Source organism: Neurospora crassa, linkage group II, assembly GCF_000182925.2.
Source record: "Neurospora crassa OR74A linkage group II, whole genome shotgun sequence".
In the NCBI taxonomy this organism is placed as follows: domain Eukaryota; kingdom Fungi; phylum Ascomycota; class Sordariomycetes; order Sordariales; family Sordariaceae; genus Neurospora; species Neurospora crassa.
In genome coordinates, this window is record NC_026502.1 from 230,600 (window position 1) to 252,225 (window position 21,626).

At 52.9% G+C, this 21,626-nt stretch overlaps 6 protein-coding genes across 6 annotated transcripts; 5 read left to right on the forward strand and 1 right to left on the reverse strand.

The window, feature by feature from the left end:
* The first annotated feature begins 262 nt into the window (after positions 1–262).
* On the forward strand, positions 263–3,012 carry NCU03559 (ubiquinol-cytochrome c reductase complex core protein 2 precursor). Its single transcript, XM_951029.3, has 4 exons — positions 263–1,195; positions 1,285–1,459; positions 1,542–2,374; positions 2,438–3,012. Exons 1-4 carry the CDS (start codon positions 935–937, stop codon positions 2,531–2,533), a joined length of 1,365 nt encoding a protein of 454 aa, XP_956122.2. The 5' UTR covers positions 263–934; the 3' UTR covers positions 2,534–3,012.
* A 344-nt stretch (positions 3,013–3,356) lies between these two features.
* Positions 3,357–4,976, forward strand: NCU03558 (hypothetical protein). Its single transcript, XM_951028.2, has 3 exons — positions 3,357–3,530; positions 4,235–4,352; positions 4,543–4,976. Exons 1-3 carry the CDS (start codon positions 3,499–3,501, stop codon positions 4,627–4,629), a joined length of 237 nt encoding a protein of 78 aa, XP_956121.1. The 5' UTR covers positions 3,357–3,498; the 3' UTR covers positions 4,630–4,976.
* A 362-nt stretch (positions 4,977–5,338) lies between these two features.
* NCU03557 (amino-acid N-acetyltransferase subunit Mak10) lies at positions 5,339–8,900 on the forward strand. The gene is made up of 5 exons (XM_951027.3): positions 5,339–5,488; positions 5,634–5,762; positions 5,855–5,922; positions 5,996–6,349; positions 6,405–8,900. The coding sequence occupies exons 1-5, from the start codon at positions 5,452–5,454 to the stop codon at positions 8,646–8,648; spliced, it is 2,832 nt and encodes a 943-aa protein (XP_956120.3). The 5' UTR covers positions 5,339–5,451; the 3' UTR covers positions 8,649–8,900.
* Positions 8,788–10,866, reverse strand: NCU03556 (peroxisomal membrane protein Pmp47). Its single transcript, XM_951026.3, has 3 exons — positions 10,448–10,866; positions 9,579–10,351; positions 8,788–9,514 (listed from the first exon to the last, which is right to left on the reverse strand). Exons 1-3 carry the CDS (start codon positions 10,537–10,539, stop codon positions 9,393–9,395), a joined length of 987 nt encoding a protein of 328 aa, XP_956119.2. The 5' UTR covers positions 10,540–10,866; the 3' UTR covers positions 8,788–9,392.
* A 1,092-nt stretch (positions 10,867–11,958) lies between these two features.
* On the forward strand, positions 11,959–15,302 carry NCU03555 (hypothetical protein). Its single transcript, XM_951025.2, has 2 exons — positions 11,959–12,454; positions 12,525–15,302. Exons 1-2 carry the CDS (start codon positions 12,429–12,431, stop codon positions 15,205–15,207), a joined length of 2,709 nt encoding a protein of 902 aa, XP_956118.2. The 5' UTR covers positions 11,959–12,428; the 3' UTR covers positions 15,208–15,302.
* A 205-nt stretch (positions 15,303–15,507) lies between these two features.
* Positions 15,508–18,192, forward strand: NCU03554 (hypothetical protein). The gene has a single exon (XM_951024.2). The coding sequence runs from the start codon at positions 15,833–15,835 to the stop codon at positions 17,822–17,824; it is 1,992 nt and encodes a 663-aa protein (XP_956117.2). The 5' UTR covers positions 15,508–15,832; the 3' UTR covers positions 17,825–18,192.
* Positions 18,193–21,626: the final 3,434 nt, after the last annotated feature.

A 21,626-nucleotide genomic window follows, 5' to 3' on the forward strand; every position in this document is an offset into this window, starting at 1 on the left:
GACAAAATGCTCCAAATTATTTTTTTTTCCGAGTCGCATGCGCGGCGGCGGCAGGGACTCTCCAGGTCCGCGCGTCAATCGCTATGGGCGCGCCAGACCGCGCTAGGTACCTAGCCCCTGGGGTCCCGTCCACCCGTACGTACGTTGTAGTGTAGTGTACCTTATGTGCAGGAGCTAGAGGTACGTACCTCCACCTTTGCCTTTGTCAGTACAAGTACCTAAGCCCAACCCACTTTTCCAGAGTTGCCCCGACGGCAATCCCAGGTCCCGTTGAGTCGAGTCGTGCAAGTGAACGACATGAAGAAATCCATCCGCCCGGCAAACTGACCCAGATCATGATGCTTTTAAAGATGAAACAGCCTTGTCACCTTGTCCTCACCGAACCCGAATCCGGAAACTTCCATCTGATAAAAGAAGCTTCCATCCTTGGAAGGGGTCGTTCATCCGGCCTGTGATGGGCTTATAGGTATCTACAGGTAGGTAGTGTAGGTAATGTACTTATATCCACATCTTCTTGGCTTCCGTCGTCGTTGTCTTCAGCGGATCGCGGGGCATTTGATTCCCTTGCTGCTGCTTCGCGCCCAATGATGAGCTGTGTTTCACTGCTGACCACTGAGACCGCTGGGTGATGGCCTGTGCCAGCCCGTCGTGCGGCTCCCGACTCGTGCGTGGCCGGGTGTTCACGCCTTGGGAGCCTCAGCGCCGGGCGGGCCTGGCAGTGGTCTGCAGCTGGGCAGTGGTCTGTGCCCGGACTGGGCAGCTGCCGGTGCACGTGCAGCCCGGCAACTGGGGCGCTGGTGCCAGGGAATTTTCGGAGTCGGAATTGCTACACTAAGTATACTGAGAGAGACTACGTGAAGCTCAGTCCTCCCAAGCAGTGCTCGCTGCGCAATCATCTAGAACCGTCAATTGGACGACATCGACCCCTCCAACCATGATCTCCCGATCGGCTCTCTCGAGGGGAAGCCAGCTGGCCCTTCGCCGCCCGGCCGCTGCGAAGACGGCCCAGCGCGGCTTTGCTGCTGCTGCTGCTTCTCCCGCGGCGTCATACGAACCCACCACCATCGCCGGCGTCAAGGTTGCCTCGCGCGACGACTCCGGCCCGACCACCCGCCTCGCCGTCGTCGCAAAGGCCGGTACCCGTTACGAGCCCCTTCCCGGTCTGACCGTCGGTCTGGAGGAGTTTGCGTTCAAGGCAGGTCCCCGGTCCACCGCATCCGGACCATGAGAGAGAGAGAAGACGCCCATGAGCTAATAATTGGCACACCTTGGCGAGGTACACAGAACACCAACAAGAGAACCGCCCTCCGCATCACCCGCGAGTCCGAGCTCCTCGGCGGCCAATTGCAGGCCTACCACACGCGCGAGGCCGTCGTCCTCCAGGCCTCCTTCCTCCGCGAGGACCTCCCCTACTTCACCGAGCTCCTTGCCGAGGTCATCTCTGAGACCAAGTACACCAGTGCGTGATAATACCTTCCCTCCCACGAAACCAAAAGATGGCTGTTGTTGACAGTTGTTGTTGTTGCCTTGCCGCCCCATAGCCCACGAGTTCCACGAGCTCGTCGAGAACTGCATCCACGAGAAGCAGGCCAAGCTCGACTCTGCCGCCATCGCCCTCGATGCCGCCCACAACGTCGCCTTCCACAGCGGCCTCGGTTCTCCCCTCTACCCTACCGTCGACACCCCTACCTCGTCCTACCTCAACGAGAACTCGGTCGCCGCCTTCGCCAACCTCGCCTACAACAAGGCCAACATCGCCGTTGTCGCCGATGGTGCCAGCCAGGCCGGTCTCGAGAAGTGGGTTGAGCCCTTCTTCAAGGGTGTTCCCGCCACCAGCTCCGGCAACCTGAACACTGCCGCCTCCAAGTACTTTGGTGGTGAGCAGCGCGTTGCCAAGAACGGCAAGAACGCCATCGTCATTGCCTTCCCCGGTGCTTCCCTTGGCGTCCCCCACCCCGAGACTTCCGTCCTCGTCGGTCTCCTCGGCGGTGTCTCCAACATCAAGTGGTCCCCCGGTTTCAGCCTCCTCGCCAAGGCCACCGCCGCCAACCCCGGCGCCGAGGCCTTTGCTCACAACTACGCCTACTCCGATGCTGGTCTCCTCGCCATCCAGATCACCGGCAAGGGTGCCGCCGTCGGCAAGGTCGCCGTCGAGGCCGTCAAGGGTCTCAAGGCCATCGCTGCCGGTGGTGTCTCCAAGGAGGACCTCACCAAGGCTATCGCCAAGGCCAAGTTCAACCTCCTCTCCGCCAGCGAGGTTTCCGGCACTGGCCTCGTCCACGCCGGTGCCAACCTTCTTGCCGGTGGCAAGCCCATCCAGGTTGCCGAGACCCTCAAGGCTCTTGAGGGCGTTACCGCTGAGAAGCTCCAGGCTGTATGTGTGAACCTACAAGAAGTTGGAAAAGAAAAAAAAGATATGCTAACAAACGTTCAACAGGCTGCCAAGAAGCTCCTTGAGGGCAAGGCTTCCGTTTCCGCCGTCGGTGACCTCCACGTCCTTCCCTATGCTGAGGATCTCGGTCTCAAGGTATAGACGTAGACTAGACTTTGGGGGCGCAGAGCGGGTTGTGCAATTCGTAGTTAATTGAAAGAGGAAATACCTAAACGCAGCGAAACGAACCGATTGAAACTGGAAAGGCGTGGATACTTTTTTGAGAAGACGCCAGGGTTGGGAGACAAAAACCAAAACCGTGTACCAACAGCAAAACCGGCCGGGATGAAGTGTGTTGTAGACCTTTCTCGTTGTGAAGCGGGAGATGAAGAACGAACGGCTGGGGACCGACGACTTTTTGTGCATATACAAACCTCTAGACTTTTTATCATTCCTCGCCACTACTTCTCTAGCAGAGCTATAAAACACAAAATGCAGCAGGCATTATTTCTTTTGTTGACATTGGATACCTGTTACAAACGAGGGTGAAATGTCAAGCTTAAGGAATGAGATGAGATATGCTAGTGAGTTTTACGGCGAAGATAAGTAGTTTGGAAGAGACGAGAATGCTTGAGCTCATTTGAAAGTTTACAAATGCGATAGCACATTCAATGTCAAACATCAATCACACAGGTCCATTCAAAATAGGTATCAGGGGTCGATGTTTACTTTTGACCTTGTTAGGTAAGCTGCCGAGCTTGCCCTGGCGGCGGCGGCGGCGGGCGCCCGTAGCTCCTGTTCCGTCACTGCATGGCATGGAAGGAAGCTTGGGGCGGCGTCTCAGTTGGGGGAGTTGGGGTCACAACTGAAGACAAAAAAAAAGGAGGGGCATCACGTGACACACGACGGAGCTTCGGGCAGCGGAGCTTCTCGGGTTCCCTGGTGTTGGATGTGGATTGGGTGGATGGGTGTGCCAGGGTGGGGACCAGTTTTGTCGAGTCGAGAGTGAACCGAATCGCGCGCAAGCAAGTACCGCAGCAAGCAGCAAGCAGCAGACAGCAACAAGTCTTTCTTCGTTTCACCGTCAAGACAACACCCACCCACCCACCCCACAATCTTCGCCCAACATGGTGTTCGCTTGGAAGGCCGCTGGCATTACGTGAGTATCTTGTCTTTTCGTTTTTATTGGCTTGGGGACGGGGAGAGGCAGGGCAAATAGGGCAGTTTATCGGAAGTGTGGGAGGAAGAAGACCAGAATTGCCGCGACAGAGAGAGAGAGAGAGAGAGAGAGAGAAGGATGGAGGAGGATGATGGGACCAACGAGCCTGCCTACCCACGAACGAGCTCGACAACAGAGATTACAACGATTACATGCGCCGAAATCTGGGGTTGTAATTGCCCCGCGACTTGAAATACGATCGATGGACGACAATCTACGGGCGACCTACAACAGGTGGAATGAGAAAGACTGGGAGAGAAAGAGGACGGAGATAACCCCAGGTCATGGACGACAGCAGGACCCAGGGAAACATTGAGGGAGATCAAGGAGAGAGATAATACACGACACACTTGGTCGAGAAAAGCGCCGAATGTCCATGACATGGAGAGACGGGCCCGAATGCGACAAAAACACCGGAAAGCGAGCAAGCGATGCGTAACGACGACTTCGAAGCAACAAAGCAGGCCAGCATTCATCCAGAGCTACGACAGACATACGCACTACAATCACCAGATAGCGCACGGAATGAGCAACACACGAGGATCAGGAGCAGGGCAAGAGGGGGGAACATAGCAGAGGGGACCGGACGAGAGAAAACAGTACTACAAGACAACGAAGGCTAACACGGTTCACGAAAATTACAGCTACAACCGCTACCTCGCGGTCGCCTCTCGTGCGCTCCGTCGCTCCCTCAAGGAGGATAAGAGAATCATTGCTGAGCGTCGTGGCGAGGCTGCCGAGGTCAAGTTCGCTAAGTGGTCGGTACGTAATAATCTTTTTGTCTTTTGGCTATCGGGGAACAATCAGACAAGAGAAGAAGAAAGAGGAGGGGGGAATGTCACGAGTGAGGAGACGGAGAGAAAAAAAATCATGAAGATGGATGGACACCGGCACTGGACGTAAACAACACGAAAGAGAAGCTAATCACACCCCCTCTCTTTCCAAACTACAGAACGGCAAGCCTGGCGAGACCGTCAACCTCAGCTCCGCCAACGCTGCCGCCGCCGCCGAGAACGCCACCTCCGTTCCCTCTTCTTAAGCGGATCGACACACACACAACCAACACACCGTGACGATGTGCTAGGAATGGTGGTGTAGTGGTGGACCGGGAGATGAGAGAAATAGGGTCATATCGCGAATCGCTCCCGCATGGCACTCAAATCCTCACCTCCTGCCGAGTGTCACTAAGCCCGAAGACGTATGACCTGTATCATCAAACATATTGGGGGAGCGAGGAAGAGAAACTCAATAGACGGTTTATTGGCATTTACTTTGTGAACTGGGTGTGACTGGTTGGAAGTGAATCTGAGTGACATATAAATGAACTTGAAAAAGTGTTAGAATGGGTGTGCCGCTCATTGACAGAGGTAACAGGTCCGAGAGTCGTAGATGTTGCACAAGGGATTCCTTTCCCTGAAGTACAGCGTCTCATTGCCTCTTTGGGCTTCATTGCATGATATGCAAAATACGGTAGGCGCTTATTCGACGAAGCCAGTTGAGTTGAAAGATTGGGTTCTTAAAAATAGAAAATGTGATCAATAAAGAATTGTTTGTCATTTCTTAGCAGCCTCATCAACCCACTGACAAGCGGAAAGTGAGGAAGCTTACCTCTAGGTAGGTATGTACCCGAAAGGGGAGTCGGTCGTTAACATTCGGGCTCACGGACGCTACCAGCAAAGAAGTCCGGGCAGCCAGGCACAGACTCAGGTTCCTCCCCTAACAGAGCCAAACATCACCCGACTTCCTCCACTCACCTAACCACAAACAAACAAATGTTCATCTCAAGTGCATACTAATTACCTTTCCTACGGGAGCCCATCCATAGCTCTTGTAAAAAGAAAAAAAAAAAAAACACAAGACCATGATCCCAGACGACCACCAAGCTGCAGTTCAAAGAGGTTTGTTTCTTTCGCTACAATTCCCAAAATTTCAAATATTTCAACAACGGCACCACCACTACCACACCACGTTGGGCAACAACCCCGCTATAACATTGTAATGACATCTCACTGACCTCCTTGGTGCCACCACCACCACAATCAGAACTGCTCACTCTATCACTCGCAAACAACGACCGCAATTTTTTGTTCGAGGAGCGTCAGGCTCCCAGCATGTCTAATCCGGGGATCATCGCCACCAACATTACCAAAAAGTTTCTCTCTGCGTGTAAAAGTAGGTTTTCCATCTCTCTCCAGCTCCTGCCTCCACGGACTGAGTGAGATCTCATGATGATGATGCTAACCACTCGTTTCCCACTCACACAGCTTTGGAAACCGGTGAGATCGTGAAAGATGGCTACTTCACGCTGTTCGAGGCCGTCGGGGCTCTCGAGGTATGTGTTATCTTTCTGCATCCCTCACAGCTGCATGCACAGGGCACACACACATGACTAACACCACCTCCAGATCGGTGATCCCAAGATGGACAGCGGCTGTCTAGCGCCCGGCGAAACTCTTGAGGAGACCTACGATGTGAATCGACAGCTATCGGCCCCGGAAGTCCTGGGTATCATTGACCAGCTGCTTTGTCTCGAAATGGCATGGCATTTGGGATATCCCCTTGCGCAAACTATCCTCACCAGCGTCTATATCGAAGCTCTGGTGGAGCCGGCGCCGGCTACGTTGCAGGAGGCAGACTTTGTGAGGAATCGCAAGACGCCGAGGGATCCTATGACGACTGTTTTGAGGGCGTACTGCTTGGGACTGGTGAGGACTTGTGCGGATGTGTTGGAGACGATCAGGGATGAGCTCTATTACGAGGTGAGTGCGGCTGCATGAGATGCTGCGAGTGAGTGAGGGCTGACATATACGACAGGAAGAGGATTTTGTCACCAACACCTACCGCCGCAACCTCATGGATCACATTGACCGGTATGAGATCAGGGATGAGATTTTATCAGCCAAACACACGCTCCATGAATTGAGGGCGGAGATCGGGACCGACATCACACAGGCACTTTCATTCCGTCTTGAGCTAAGGTCAGCCTTCCTTCGGGCTCTCGAACTCATAGAGGATCGCGGTAGCCCCGACTCTCTCCAGATACCCTGGTATCAAATGCACAGCGTGTGGGAAGCCATCCTCAAGCTCCCCGGTCTGGCAAAAGAGGTGCCCGAAGCATTCAGCACCAAGCTTCAGCGGAAACTGGCGAGTAGTATGCCTCCCCGGCCGATAGTAACGCTCAGTTTTGACGAAGCGGCGAAGCACTTCAAGAAGCTATGCAGCGACGCCATCGACGCCATCAAGATTTTGGACTATCATGACTCTCAGAGCCTTCTGAACTTTGTCTTCCACTTCCAGGCCCAGAAACCTCAACCGCTGGTCTACATCCGCTGTCTCCTCCAAAACCTCTTGTTCAAGGATATGGTCCTTCTTGACCGGCTCAGCATCCGCCAAGTCATGGACGACGACCTCTCCATCGCGGTCATGCCCGCGCACGAGCTCCTGGACCCCAACAACGACCTCGTCGAAGCCCCCCACTCGGCCCGCTTCGCCATCGCCCACCAGATGGAACTCTTCCGCAAGCGCGCCGCCCAAGCCTACATCGACATTTTCCGCGTGCTGTGCCAGAACCGATGTCGCGTGCGCCGCATGCTGTGCCACTTGATTCAGGACTGGGAGCAGGTCCAGCTCGACGCCGAAGACATCGACCAGCTTCTGCAGATCCAAATCGACGAGAAGCCACTTGCGTATCAGTCACAGACCACGCTCACCACTGGTTCCGAACCAGGTTACTCCCTGCCTTTATCCTCATGGGCATACCTCTACAAGCTCCGCTTGATGGAGTGGATAGTCCAGTTGGGCTTCGAGCTCGAGGTCTACGCTCCTGACGAGTTGGCAGGCATGTACTGGTATCTTTCCCACCTGGCCAAAACAAGAGCTCAGCATGTAGAACGCATCCAGGCGTTTACCAACCATCGGTTCAGCGAACTTCGCTCTTCTTCGTCTTCTTCTACCTCTTCCACTTCCCCCTCTCCTTCCTCCTCGTCCAACCCATCTCCTCCATCTTCCTACACCAAACCTCCCATCCCCGCCACCCCCTGGATTCCACCCACACAACCCTACCACCCCCCGCGCGGCTGGCCCGTTTCCATTTCCTCCTCCTCCCTTTCTGGCCCATCCTTCACCCCCGGGGCTGGTACCACCGGAACAACAACCTACCACTACTCCACAACCCCCGAAGCAGCCTTCACTCGCTCTTTGACTTATTTACGGAGCACAATCCTCGACGCAGCCATAACCTGGGAATTCGCAGACACCGTCTCGGTGATTTACACCATCCTCTCCCGTTTGGGTCTGATCACCCCACCGCCCAGACCGTACGGCACAGATGAAAAGCGGTACGAAGTGCGCATGAAGCCGTTTAGGGCGGTGAGTTTGCCGGAGGTCCCTAGTTACACGACGTGGAAGGGGCATGCTTTGGGGGTTGGGATTGGTGGTGTCAATGCCGGTAGTGAAGAAGGGAAAGAAAAAGAAGCAAAAGGAGAAGAAAAAGAAGGTGGAGAAGAGAAACAAGGAGAAGAAGAAAAGGGAGCAAAAGAAGGAGAAGAAGAAGAAGAAAAAACAAGTCACCTCCTAAAGTTTGCCCAACAAGCAGTAGGACAAGCAAAGAAGGCCTTTGAGGTTTTGGAAGGCTTAGGTGAGCGAGAGGCGTTTGCTGCCGGCGGTGGTGGCGGCGGTTTGTCTGTATCTCCCCCTGCACCTCCCACAGCAACAGCGGCAACATCCAGATCAACAGCAACAGCAGCAGCAGGGGGCGCTGGGCCCGCAGGAAGTGGTAATACCAGGCAAGAACACCAAGAACCAGGAAAAGGAGGACACAAGCGATGGATGGAAAACGTAAGTCGGTATAGACGCAGTGTAGAAAAAGCAGAGACGATCTTGGAAGAAGGGATCAAGAAGGCGGTGGAGATGGATGCGGAGGGAAAGACGGCGGAGGAAATCAAAAAGGTGGTGAAGGTGAAAGTGCCGAGGAGCGAGGAGGTGTGGGAGCAGGGCGGGCATTGGTGGTGGATTGTGCCTGATGTGGAGGTTGTCGAGTTAACTTCGGGGAGTGAGTAGGTGGTGATCAATGATGATGATTGTGGCGAATGGGCATGTTATGGCTGGGTAAAGGTATGCAGTTAGATGGAGTGTGCGAACTAGATCGATATCAAGATTATGCTTCCCCTATTTTGCTACCCAACTTTGGACAGTGGTTAAGACAAAGGTGTATATTCAGGAGGAAATTGGATTAAGAACTAAAAGCTACATCAAACCAAGTTCATTCAAAAAAATAAAAAAAGACGATACAACGAAAGTAGTTTACATTCATTCCTCATAATCCAAACTCCCTAGCTAACTTGTTCTACCGCTTGGACAACATCGCCCGCCTCTCATGCAATGTACAGGGTGTATCAAATCATCATCCCTTCAGTCCTCATCGCTGACTTTTTCCGCTTTTCCCCGTCTTCTCCTTCTACTTGTTCTTCTCCCCATTCACGTCTGAGTATCTGATAAGTAGACGTTCAGTTGTTGTTGATCTGTTGTTGTTGTTGTTGTTGTTGTTGTTGCTGTTGTTGTTGTTGCTGTTGTTGTTATGTTATATGACGATTGTTGCTAAGGTTATCTCGCCGTACCTTACAGCCACTCCTCATCGTCGTCGTCATCGTCGTAATCGTCCAAGACCAGCTGGTTGTTGTGGCCAAAAGTCTTGAGGAACAACTCGACTTCAAACTGATAGAGCAAAAAGGGAAAGCAGATGGCATCCCTCGCCCACTAAGCGTAGTACCTTGCGAGGTTCGGCATGGTGGCCACAACAGCCTTCTAAGCAAGGGCCTTGCGAGTGACGCGGCCCCGTAGCTTGACCGTCTGCTCGTAGAGCACGTCCTTGAAGGCGAAGAGGAAGGCGGCCGTGAGGACGGATTGGGTGACCTTGGGGCCGATGCCTATCTTCATGTCAGTACCCCTTTATAGAACATCAAAGAGAGAGAGAGAGGCGGAGGTACATACCCTTGTACAACCCAGCATACCCCTCCTCCCTCACCACGCGATTAATCGCCTCCATCATGCCCTCCCTCTTTTGCGCGCCGGTGCCATCATTGGCAGGGGCCACATGCATCTGGCTCTTGACCGTAATGTACGGATACGTCACGCTCGTCGCAAACAGCTTGCCCGCCGCACCCAAAAAGAAGGCCAGCGTGGCCGTCATCTTGCGTCTCTTCTCCACCGCATTCTTCATCTGCTCAAACAGGGTATACTGCAAAATGGGATTAATCACCAGCACCAGCGCCGGCACCACGCCCGCAAACAGCGCTTGGGGTCCCTCGTTCTTCAGCAGCGCCAGTAATGTGCCGATTGTGCTAGGCTTCTTGGCTGGCGGTGCGCCTGGCAAGGCGGAGGCGGTGTTCTTCTCGTCGTCATCATCGGCAGCAGCCGCTTTGCGCGTGGTCATGCGCGTGTTGACGACCCAGATGGGGTTCGTCAAGATGACGGTTGCCGAACCGGCGATGGCGCCGGCGATCATGGATTCCACCGTGGTTAACTTCTTGGAGGCCCGGCCGGCCTTGACGGCGGCGGCCTCGAAGAAGGCGCGCGTCCATTCGTACCAGTAGTAGTAGACAAAGTTGGTGACGGAGATGCCGAAGAGGGCTGATGAGAGGCCAGAGTAGAGACCCGAGATGCCTTCGCGCGCGACAATCTTTTGGACGGCGGCCAGGAAGGTGGTGTCGGCGGAGCGCTTGGATTCGACTTGGGCGCGGGTGGAGAGGGTGATTAGGGGGTAGCTGGTGGTGGGTGTTTGTGTAAGCGTATATCATATGAAGCAGGGATAGATGGATGGAGAGAGAGAGAGAGAGACAAAGGGAGATAGAGATGCTCACGTCAAGGCCATGGACAGGATGCCACCACCGGCGCCGGCGAGGGCGTGGGCGACGTTGTCATTTTGGGGGACGACGGGCTTGGACTGCGACATGTTTCATAAACTGGTGATGATGATGATATTGTTGTTGTTATTGTTGTTGTTGTAGTTTGTTGTAGTTGTGATGTGTAAGAGAGGCGGCGGGGTTGTCGCGGAAACAAACGGGGAACGGCCAGAGTGTATCAAGTCAAGGCAAGGAGGAAACAAAAAGAGGCTATCGCCGTCGTCTTCATCAATATGATTTGTATTGTGAAGAAGGTAAGTAGGTAGGAAGAATCAGAGAATAACTGACGCGAACAAGAGATGATATCCTACTAATTAATGGCTACGGTAAATAGCAACTCTTTCCCTCTTTGAATGCCGTGGACAAGTCCAAGAGAGAGCAGCCGAGGTCCGATTGCTGTGTTTGGAGTGGGTGCCACATGCCACTAACAAGTGGAAGCAACCTGAGAAGTGGAGGTTACAACGGGCCGGGGCATCCAGTCCACTGTAATTGGGGTTTCTATGGGGTAAAGCTAGGTAACTTAAAAGTTACAGCGACGTCACAGGGCAATTGAGGTTATTCTCCGCCAAGCACGGCCCGGGCACCTCAATCATGTGAAAGTGGAAGCCGTGTAAGCTGGGATTCGGTAATTGGATAGGTTCCCGTCCCGTTTGTATCCGGTTTGCTTGTATCCATAGAGGTATCTCCAATGGTGCGGGGAATGCTGTTTCATGTTCTTTACTTACCTTAGTGCTTGACTCTATATCCGATATTATGTATCGCGACTTTCATCCTCTTTCCACTCTTTGTGGTTTCCATACTGACCGCCTCATACTTATAATTTAGACAACATGTACGCGTTGAAGGATGTGGCCAACGAAATGACGGCAACTTAAAGCCCGAGTTAGTATTGGACGATCCATATCTGAGTGGCATGACAGCCGAACTCTTTTCCAGCATGACCCCTTTTACTTTGAAACACTCTGCCTGCCTCTGTCACCGTCAGTTATCTCACTTAATGAGTACTAGACGTATCGATCCAATGTCTTTGGGGTATAAAATACCGAGTCAGCCCTCTGCACGTTTTCCCGGGGCCCCGCATCGGCCTGTGTGTAAGTCGGAGAGCGGCGAAGCTGGTGAACTGCCACTGGCTGCACGTCATGTATGCCCCAGAATAGACCGTTGAATATGTCAACGTTATCCTTCAAAGTATACACAGCATCTTTACCATTCAACCAGATATGGCCATCATGCCTGGTCAATGTTGCTGTCAGGGTGCCGGCCTCACATATACAGTAATGTGACATGTAACGAATACGTACCGTACAGGTTACAGTCCAAGTAACGCCAAGCTATAAATACCACAGCAAAAAGAAAGTGGCGCTCAGCCGTGGCCCAGTCACAGCCCACCAGTGGCTGGAAAGTGGGGAGCAACCAGCCAATTTTATCCCCTTTCCGTGCAGTTTAACCCCCCTTCTTCACCCCGTTGACTTTGACCTCGACGATGGACACTGCCCATTTTGCCCAACCACTCACTACCTATCTATGCCGGTTGCGGTTTTGTCGATTCTACAGAATACCGTACTGCTTGATATCATCAGACACTCATACAGCTAGCTGGTGATGAAGCATTGGATGAAGGCTCACTGTCTTCAAGCAAACTGCTTCGATTCATTCCAAGTTCCAATTCCCTCGCGGTGGAGCAATCAGCAAAATCCGCTAATTTGCTCTGCGGCTCCTCCCGTCAATTTGTTTTGCCCTTTTTTTTCTTCAACTCTTGTTTATAAGCATCGAAGACACTCGTTGATATTCATCGGCATAAACAACATACATACTCATTCTCAGCTCTCTTGATAGGCTTCGAGGCCATACTCCCACGCGGTCCGACGCGTTGTGTGAGACATCCCGTATTACCTCAACATTGGAAAAAAAAAGTTCTTCATATAAGCAACAAGCCGATATGATACACTGGATTCCGCCCGTCACGTAAATACCACTCAATATTCACCCCTCCATATACATATATCTATATGCGATATCCTAACCTTTTGCCCAGTAAGAAATCATTCAAGAAGCAGCCGCATCCTTACGCTTCCACGCTTCACATCAGTGACAACTGGAACACGATGCAGGAAGGCCAACAGGCCTTGGACGAAGCAGAGTCAGACCAACCAGAGGATCCTCAGGCCGGTCCTTCATCCGCTTCGCAAATTCAGCCCGGCACCTTGACGGCATCCCCCACCTCCATCGACCCGACTTCAGACATGGGCCAGGCTGCTAGCACCAGTGCCGAATCTGCTGCCGAGTCTGCCACCGCATCCCCCACCGACAAGACACCCACTCAGTCAACCCATCAACCAGCGGGAGGTGCCTCAAGTACACCACAACCTGCCGCCATGTCTGCTGCTGCTTCTGCTTCTGCTTCGGCTGCTCCCGCTCCCACATCACAAGCGCGCCCTCCTCGACCAAATTACCCACCATATACCACCCGTCCTCCGCTACCAGACGTGAACGTCACGCAAAAGACGATAGAGGACGCCTATGTCGACTTCATCTTCCACTGCAACCCCCATGTACCGCTGGACACCGACACCGTCATGCTCCGGGATACGTTCTCGGATCCTCCAAAGAGTGGCGGCAAGTCCTTCAACACATTTGTCCTCTTTGGTCTGATCAAGCAGCTGGAGAACAAGGAAATCAAAACATGGGCCGAATTGGCTCTCAAACTGGGGGTGGACCCACCTGACCCCGAGAAGGGCGAAAGTTCGCAGAAAATCCAGCAGTATGCTGTCCGTCTAAAGAGATGGATGCACTCGATGCACATTGACGCGTTTTTCGAGTATCTGGTCGGACGAGAGCACGACTACTGGGTAGACATTCCACCATTGGCTATCCCTCTCAGCGAGATCGAAAGAGACGGTGTGCGTGCCGAGGATGACATGGCTCTCAGAGCTTTGTTGCCGCACATCAGGCCACGGCGAGGCAGGAGGAAGCCTGGAGAGGATGATGCCCAGTCCCCTTTACCTCCAAGTGGAGAGCCTTGGTCTGCTCACCCTGCTCAGAGGGGAAGTGTCTTTACTTTTGACAACACCAGGCTCGGTGTGCCTGGGCAGGGAGCTCCATGGGGTAACAATGATGGTGGTCAGACTCCAATGACGGCTTATCCCCAGTCTGCCATTACCCCCACGACAAGAACCAACTTTTGGTCTGACGAGCCTAGGTCGGCTATCACCCCCTCAGGCGCCAAGCCCAAGTCTCTAAGTAGGCGCCACGGCGCTAAAGTGGTATCATCAGCATGGAGGACCGGTGGAGCCACAGGTAGAGTACGGGGACGGCCGCCCATCAATCGACAACTCAACAGCGATGGCCCCTTTTCGGCATTCCCAGCATCGAGCGACTCGCCTCACTACGGAAAACATACCTTCCCTAATAACCCACCGCCATCACAAACCCCGATCTTGCCGCCGCCTCGACCGAATGCCCCAACAGCTACCCAAACCCCCACCTCCGCAACACCAGCTCAACCATCACCAACGGTCCGAGAAGCCCCCGCTCCAGCAGCCTCCGGCCGCCCAGCAAAGCGCACGCGCCTCTCCCTCCAAGTCCCCGAGCGCGTAGGCAACGAAGTCCGCCTCGCCACTCCTCCCCTCCTAGCCCCGGCCCCGCCCACGCTCATGATCAACGGCCAAGCACAACCATCTGTCAATAATTCCAGTTCCACCACCCATCCTCAGCTTCACCCTCAATATCAAACCTCATCATCATCATCATCGCAACCCGCCTTACTCCTTCCCTCCGGCCCCTCTTCCTCCGCACATCCAAACCCCAATCCCAACCCCAACCCATCTTCCCTCACAGGCCCCATCGGCCCTATTGGCCCCTCCCCCTTCACACCCTTCTCCCTCGCCGACCCGTCAGTAGACAAATACAACCTCCTCGACGTCGAAAGTATCTTTATGCACCAAATCTTGACAGCCACTTGGCTTGATAGCGCAGGGAACCTGATCCCCGCTTGTTCAGTCGACGAAGCGTTTGCGTTCTGTCACACGATCATTGAGAACTTGCATCGGAACGCAAGTAACAAGCAAGGGTTTTTGATCAATCTAGCGGCGCTGGTGGGGGGGCATACCCTGTTGAATCGGGATGGGGGGCCTGCTTCACGGGTAGATGGTGATGCGGGGCACGGAAGCGGGAGGGGGAGGGGGCTGAGGATTACGAAATTAGGGGAGGGAGTTGATGAGCCTGGGACTGGGGAAGGGATGACAACGGGTGAAAGTGGAGGGAAGTGGATTAAAGTTTCGGCGGTTTGGGAACTCAGGCTGGGAGGTATCTGTGGGGATTTCTCGATGGAGGAGGTGATTAGAGTTGGGAAATGGTGTGGTGGAAAGAGAAAGAAGAATAAGGCTGATGAGTCTTCTTCTTCTGCTGCTGCTGCTGCTGCTACTGAAGGTGTCGCAGCGGGGGAGGGAGAGAGTGCTGCTGAAGGGTCAAGTGCTGGTGGTGGTGCTGGTGAGAAGAGTGCTAGAGGGGGCAAGAGACAAGGGAAAAAGTTATCCAAGAAGGAAGAAGAAGAAGCGGAAAAGAAAAAGAGAGAGGAGGAGCTGAAGAAGGCTGAGGAAGAGAAAGAGATGTGGCAGCAGAGGTTTATGGACATGGTGGCTGCGGTGAAGAGGAGGGATGAGGAGTTGGCCATGTTGAAGGGGACCATGTTGCATGCGCTGAGGGAGAGGGAGGCGTAGGCGACCTCGATGAGCCCATCTACTAAGATGCTTCTAACTAAAATATGTTACAAGAAGCATCAACACATACAGTAATAACAACCATTGTTTGAGTGTATCTTCATTTGAGAGACTCGCTTTGAAGTCAAAAGGAGGGGGGTGCTGTAAAGGGTTAGGGTTGGAGCCGGCCGCACCGCCGCACAGCCGCACAGTGTCCAGACTTGAGACTAAACGAACCAAGTTGCAGCCACAGCCACAAAACGCCCCCGGCTGCCCCTTATCGCGGGCGGGACGTTCACTAACAATTAGCCCGCTATGTATCACAAGTTGACCTCTTCTCCTGAACATCTCCAAGTTGTCAGCCTCTCTCCTCCAACCAACACCCTACCATAGTCCAATAGACAGTTCACGTCGTTGGCTTCTTGCTTTTCAGTTTCTCGAGCCATGAGCAATCTCTAATCGAATTGGATCCTTCTTCGACACTCTCGTTTCCCAACTCTTCTTTTTTCTTAATAGTGTCCTTGTTACCTAATGATTTGATCTGTTCTTCCGAGAATCGCGAATCGAGAATCCCAGAATATTGTTTACTTCAACCTGTCGCAAATAACGCCATCGCAATCAATCGCGAACTGCACATACGAACACAATGCCTCGACAATACGTCCTGTTTGGACGGCCACTCCCTCGACTAGGGTCACGGCACCTCTCCCTCCTCCTCGTCTCCGTCTCCCTCTTCGCCATCTTCAGCCTTCTCTTCACCCTTCCGAGCGCCATCCCGACCGGCCCAAGTCTACAGATCGCCGACCACAAGCTCTCGATCCCCGACTCCATCAAGAACCCCTGGAACAAGGTCAACCCGTTCAAGCAACCGGCCCACGCGCCACCGCGCCAGAAGAACGACACCTACGGCCAGTCCTCCTGGTACGCCAACTGGAAATGGCTGTCGTACCCCTTCAGCAGCTCCGTCACCCTCGACGAGAGCCGCTCTCTCCTGCCCGAGCTCGCCCAGCGCCCGCCCATCTACGTCTACTATGACAACACCATCGAAAGAGAAAAGGCCACCAAGGAAGTCGAGAGCGACATCCTTCTCTCGTGGCGCCGCGCCTGGTGGGCGCAGGGTTTCAAGCCCATCATTCTCAGCCCTGCCGAGGCTATGAACAACCCCATGTACGAGGAACTGCAGCACCGCAGCGAGGGAATGGACGCCTCCCTCAAGACGGACATGATGCGCTGGTTGGCTTGGGAGAACATGGGCGGCGGCTTGCTGGCGCATTACTTCCTCTTCCCCATGGGCGCCTACGACGATCCTCTGTTGGTCTACCTGCGCCGCGGCGAGTTCCCCGGCTTGACTAGATGGAAGGATCTCGGCGATGGTCTCTTCGTCGGCCCCAAGGCGGACGTTGCAAAGGCCATCAAGCTCGCCCTCGCCAGTCCCAACCTCAAGACGGCCAAGAACTTCCTCGAGGCCACCAGTGCTTCCAAGGAAGCCGGCCCCTTCACCATCGACGACACCGAGCCCTCCTCACTCGCCTTTTACTCCGCCTCCGCCCTCAAGCTCTATTCCAAGGTAGCCGAGACAATTGGTGGCGACCGCGTCGCCGGCCTCAAGTCGCTCAACGAGCTGATCAATGCGCACCTGCACCAGACCTGGCAGAGCCTCTTCTCAGAGGGCATCGCGGTCGTCAAGCCTCTCCCTCAACACACGACGCACATGATCGCGCCCTCGTACTCTGTCGCCTTGCGCCTGGCTTCCTGCCCAGCCAACAATCCGCTGCCGTCCTCGTGCCCGCCCAACCGCCCCAAGTGCGTGCCCTGCTCGACCACCTCGCACCCAATCAAGATCTCCACGCCCGCACACTACAAGAACAGCTCGGCGCTGTACACGATCGGCACCGTCCCCCACCCATACACCATCCAATCCCTCTCTTCGATGCGCGAGCAAATCACCGTCCCTTGGATCCGCCGTGAATCTGTCCGCGACGCCTGGGTAGGCGACCTCATGACCGATCTCTTCAAAGGCAAGGCCGTCCCCGCCGGCGCTCGCGTCCTGCGCTTCAAGGAGGCTGTAGCAGGCGAATACGGCTCTGCGCGCTCTCTCTGGCTCACCGCCGAGCGCGACGATACCCCCGAGGGTATTCTCGACTGGCACTTTGGTTTCGACCTGCCTGCTCTTCCTGCCTCTTCCCCCAAAGACAAGGCCAAAGAAGAAGAACACAAACACGACGACGCCACCGAGAAGATCGAGAGCGAAATCCATAAACCCAAGGATAACTTCATCTTGCCTCCCCTGCACGACGAAAAAGAGGGCCCGGTCCCTACGGAGCAGGATCTCAAGCTGGAACCGAATCTGCTGTCGATCGCCAAGACGATTGTGTCCTCTGCTGCCTCGGATGATGGCGAAGGAGCAGCCGACAATAAAAACAAGAAGATTCATGTGACGAAAGAGGAAATCAAGATTCGCGAGGCGGTGGAGGCGTGGAACTTGGCGGATTGGGAGGCGTGGAGGTTTGCGAGGGCGTATTTGGCGCGTAAAGAGATGGAGAGGGAGAAGTGGGCGGAGGAGGAGGAGAAGTACGCCGGGGGGATGGGGAGTGAGAGGAAGAGGGGGAAGAGCGGGGGGTGGTTTGATTCGGATTAGTTTGGAAGATGAGCAGGTATGAGTATGAGTATGAGTGTTGATGTTGATGTTGATGTTTATACCTACGGATGGTACCCACCTTATGTGAACCTACCTTATGTGAATGTATAGAATTAAGAATCAATAACTGAAGCTTCGGAAGGAAAGGGATATCAACATGGTGGCTATGGTAGGTGTTATGGAACTTGTAATTGTACATACAGTTAATTTATCGTTACTGGAGTGTGATTTTGGTAGGGAGGACGGTATAGAGAAGGGGATGGAAGAGGACTTGATACCTACCGTTTTACCATTCATGAATGAACAAGACCTTATCGTTAGTTAGCTACTTGTATACAATTTACCCTTGACACCGCCCGCGATTAAGGGACTAGCTATCTAGCTACCTACCTACCTACCTACCTACCTACCTACCTATATCTGCATCTGATAGTCAGATAACAACACTCCCGTCCTTCTAAGCTACACTCTAGCTCTGTACTCTAGCTCTATGCTCTGTATTCCATACTCTGCAATCTATACGCTACACTCCATGCTCTATGCTCTGTACTCCATACTCTGCATTTCTTCTGCACTCCATACACCGCACTCCTCGCGCTAAACTCCATACATCCAGTGTGTACTCAGCTCTGCAAAATCTTTTACGAAACGACCATGTCCCGCCAGATAGCCCACCCTACCTCTGAAGGTATCAACCTGTAAGCCTACGTACCAACCTGGAAACCTATCAACCTATCAGCCTATCAACCTATCAGCCTATCAACCTGAAAACCTGGAAACCTGGAAACATGGAAACCCGGAAACCTGGTAGTGTAGGTACCCTACCTAATGAAACTATTCAACTACCTAAAATGGGTGGTGACGGATCCGTAGAATACCCTAGGTAGATGAATAATCAAGGTAAGGGGGGTACAGGAGTCATATGAGGTTTGTTAGGTGATCACTGCAGGGATAGAAGCCCGTTAAGTGTCCGTGTGTTTGTTTGTTGGTTCCGTACCTAACCTACCTAACTACTACCTACCTACCTTAGGTACCTTGGGTAGTCAAGTTTAGGGATTCGATGATGAACATACCGATGGGCGGAGGATGGATAGATGGATGGATGGATGGTGACTGGAGTAATTACCTAGGTAGACAAGTACAGAGCAAGGTAGGTACCTACTATCTATCGACAGTGCATATATGTATTGGCCAGTTGATGTGGTAACTGAACTGAATAAGTGGAGGAGCAGGAAGGGGTGGTTGATGTGTCGAGTGAAGTCACCTTGAGAGTGTTTGGGTAGGGACACTACATGTAGACGCTGGACAATTGACACGAAGTCTCGACCAGTTATCTACCTAGGTATCTATCCCTTTGATTACATTTATCGCTTTCATAGGTAACCAAACGCCCAATCCATTCATCCACCTGTTCAAAGAGTACAACATCAGGAGTGGACAGGGCCTTGGTCAAGCGACGTGGTACCTATCTTCCTACCTACCTAGCTCTACTCCCAACTTGTCACTCCCGTCACTTCCTACCAGGTAATGGCCAGCCCCTTACGCCCGTCGTCTCGACTATCTCTTTCATCTGGTCCATCTCTTTCATACCTATTCATCTTACTGTTCTTTCTATTATTTCCATCTCGTCCATCAAAGGCCCACCAGTGACCAGATCCGTTATGTTCCCCACGAGAACACTCTTCAATCCGGAATCCAGATCACCGAACTATCCATCGTCTGCACTCAGCACTCAGCACCTAGAAAAGCAAGCGCAAACGGACCTGAGTCCATTCATCCACCCATCCAATCCATCCGTCATCTTCAGCTCTTCGGGCCGTGTTCAGTGAGAGTGAGTGAGTGAGTGTTGGATCCAGTTTCCTCTTGTGGATCCGTCTGTCAGTCTGTCCATCACACCACTGCTTAGATCATCAAAGGTGGTAGCTGAAGTACGTATGTACATGCAGGTAGTTTGAGCCTCACTCACTGAATCTCAACCTGAGCTAGGTACTGATGCCACGCGATTTCTTTTCTTCCTTCCTTCCTTCCTTCCTTCCTTCCTTCTTCGACCACTTCGGCAGCCACCTACCTTACTACCGAATCCGGTTCATATGAGCAGTCAAGTCAAGTCAAGTCAAGTCCACTCAAGTCAAGTAGGTAGTAGGTAATGTCAAGTCAAGTCAAGTCAAGTCAAGTCAAGTCAAGTCAAGTCAAGTCAAGTCAAGTCAAGTCAAGTCAAGTCAAGTCAAGCCAAATTAAGTCAAGTCAAGTCTACCTAATCCAGTCAAGTCAAGTAGGTAGAGGTAGTAGGTAATGTCAAGTCAAGTCAAGTCAAGTCCAGCACCAAGTCCTTCCCGTTCCATTCCCAACCCACCTCGACCCACCGGAACCGGAGTCGGCGGAACCGCACGACGACACACACAACACACGACACCCAGGTCTACCTACTTGTAGGTACCTAGCAAACAAACATACAACAAGCTCCGCCATCCAAAATAAAGCTCCTTACATTCGTAGATAGGATAGTCCTAAATCCTCGCCTGGCGCAAAAAATAACACCACACGCACTATACACCACGGAGCCCGCACGCAGCCAAGCTACGTCCCCCCCTGCGCCACGGACGTCCTTAGCGTACCTTACCATTCTCATCACTCACCCACGTGGTTTCTTTCGAGACGTGCAAGGCGTGCAAGGCGTGCAAGGCGTGCGATGGAGGCTGTATCTACCTACCTACCTTATTCCTTTGCTTTGCTTTCCTTAGTTGCTTTATTAGACATGGTTAGATGGTTAGATACCTACCTACCTACCCACCTTTATGAAACGAAACATAACATGATGGCGCTTCGCTTCGCTTGTTTGATACCTACATACCTCTACATACCTTACCTACTTCTACCTAGGTAGTGAGCCTAATGAGCCTAATGAGCCTAGTGAACCTAGTCTACCTACGCACGTGGTTGTGGACGAAGAACCGGAGCAAACGGCCGTGTCAATGCAGACAAGCCAAGATTTCTTGTCTTTTTTCTTCTTCCCCCCCCCCCCCCCCCATCATCTTCTTCTTCTGGGAAAAAATCTACAATTACTACGACTAGTCTCTCTTTTCTCTAGATCCTTCTGTCTTGGGCTATCATCGTTCTTCAGACCCTTTCAGCCATGGTTTCTAAGTTGTCATATCTCATATCTCAGATCACACATAACACAAGAAATACCTAAAAAATTACTTTTAAGCGTCAATAGGTAGCCTACTTCCCCTCACTGACTTATTGAAGCCTTCATATCACTCACTGCTTCCCCTCTCTGAATTGCTCTAGGTTGCGGATGCGAATCCATCGTGGCCCCCCTGCTGCCCATCATTCCCTTGAACGTAGTAAACGGGCTGTCGTCCCTTGGACTTTGGGGCTGACTGTGGGTAGTTTAGGTCCGGAAGTGATACTTATTGGTTCGGTGATGCCGCAAAGAGAATGTGGACCAGCACGCCCAATGCCTCTACTACGATAGGTTTGTCAGTAGAGGTAGCGCTATCATCGATGTGATATTCTTATCCAGCCGGAAACAGCATAGACTGCCCGGTGAGCACGTGGTGCGGGCCGGGAAATCCTCATTCAATCATCCTTACATGCTACATAGCCTTTCTTGACTCTTTGTTCATCATCTTGTTTATCAGCTCCTCATCTTGTCAGCACCAGCACGTTAACGAGGTAAAGCTTTGCCAATAGTCTTTGCCTCCATTCCCTACTTGACCATCTTGCTACTCTTTGCGGCAATATCCTGGAAATGTCAAGACTTTCCCGTCTGTGGTGTCAGTGGCGCCATTTATCCTAG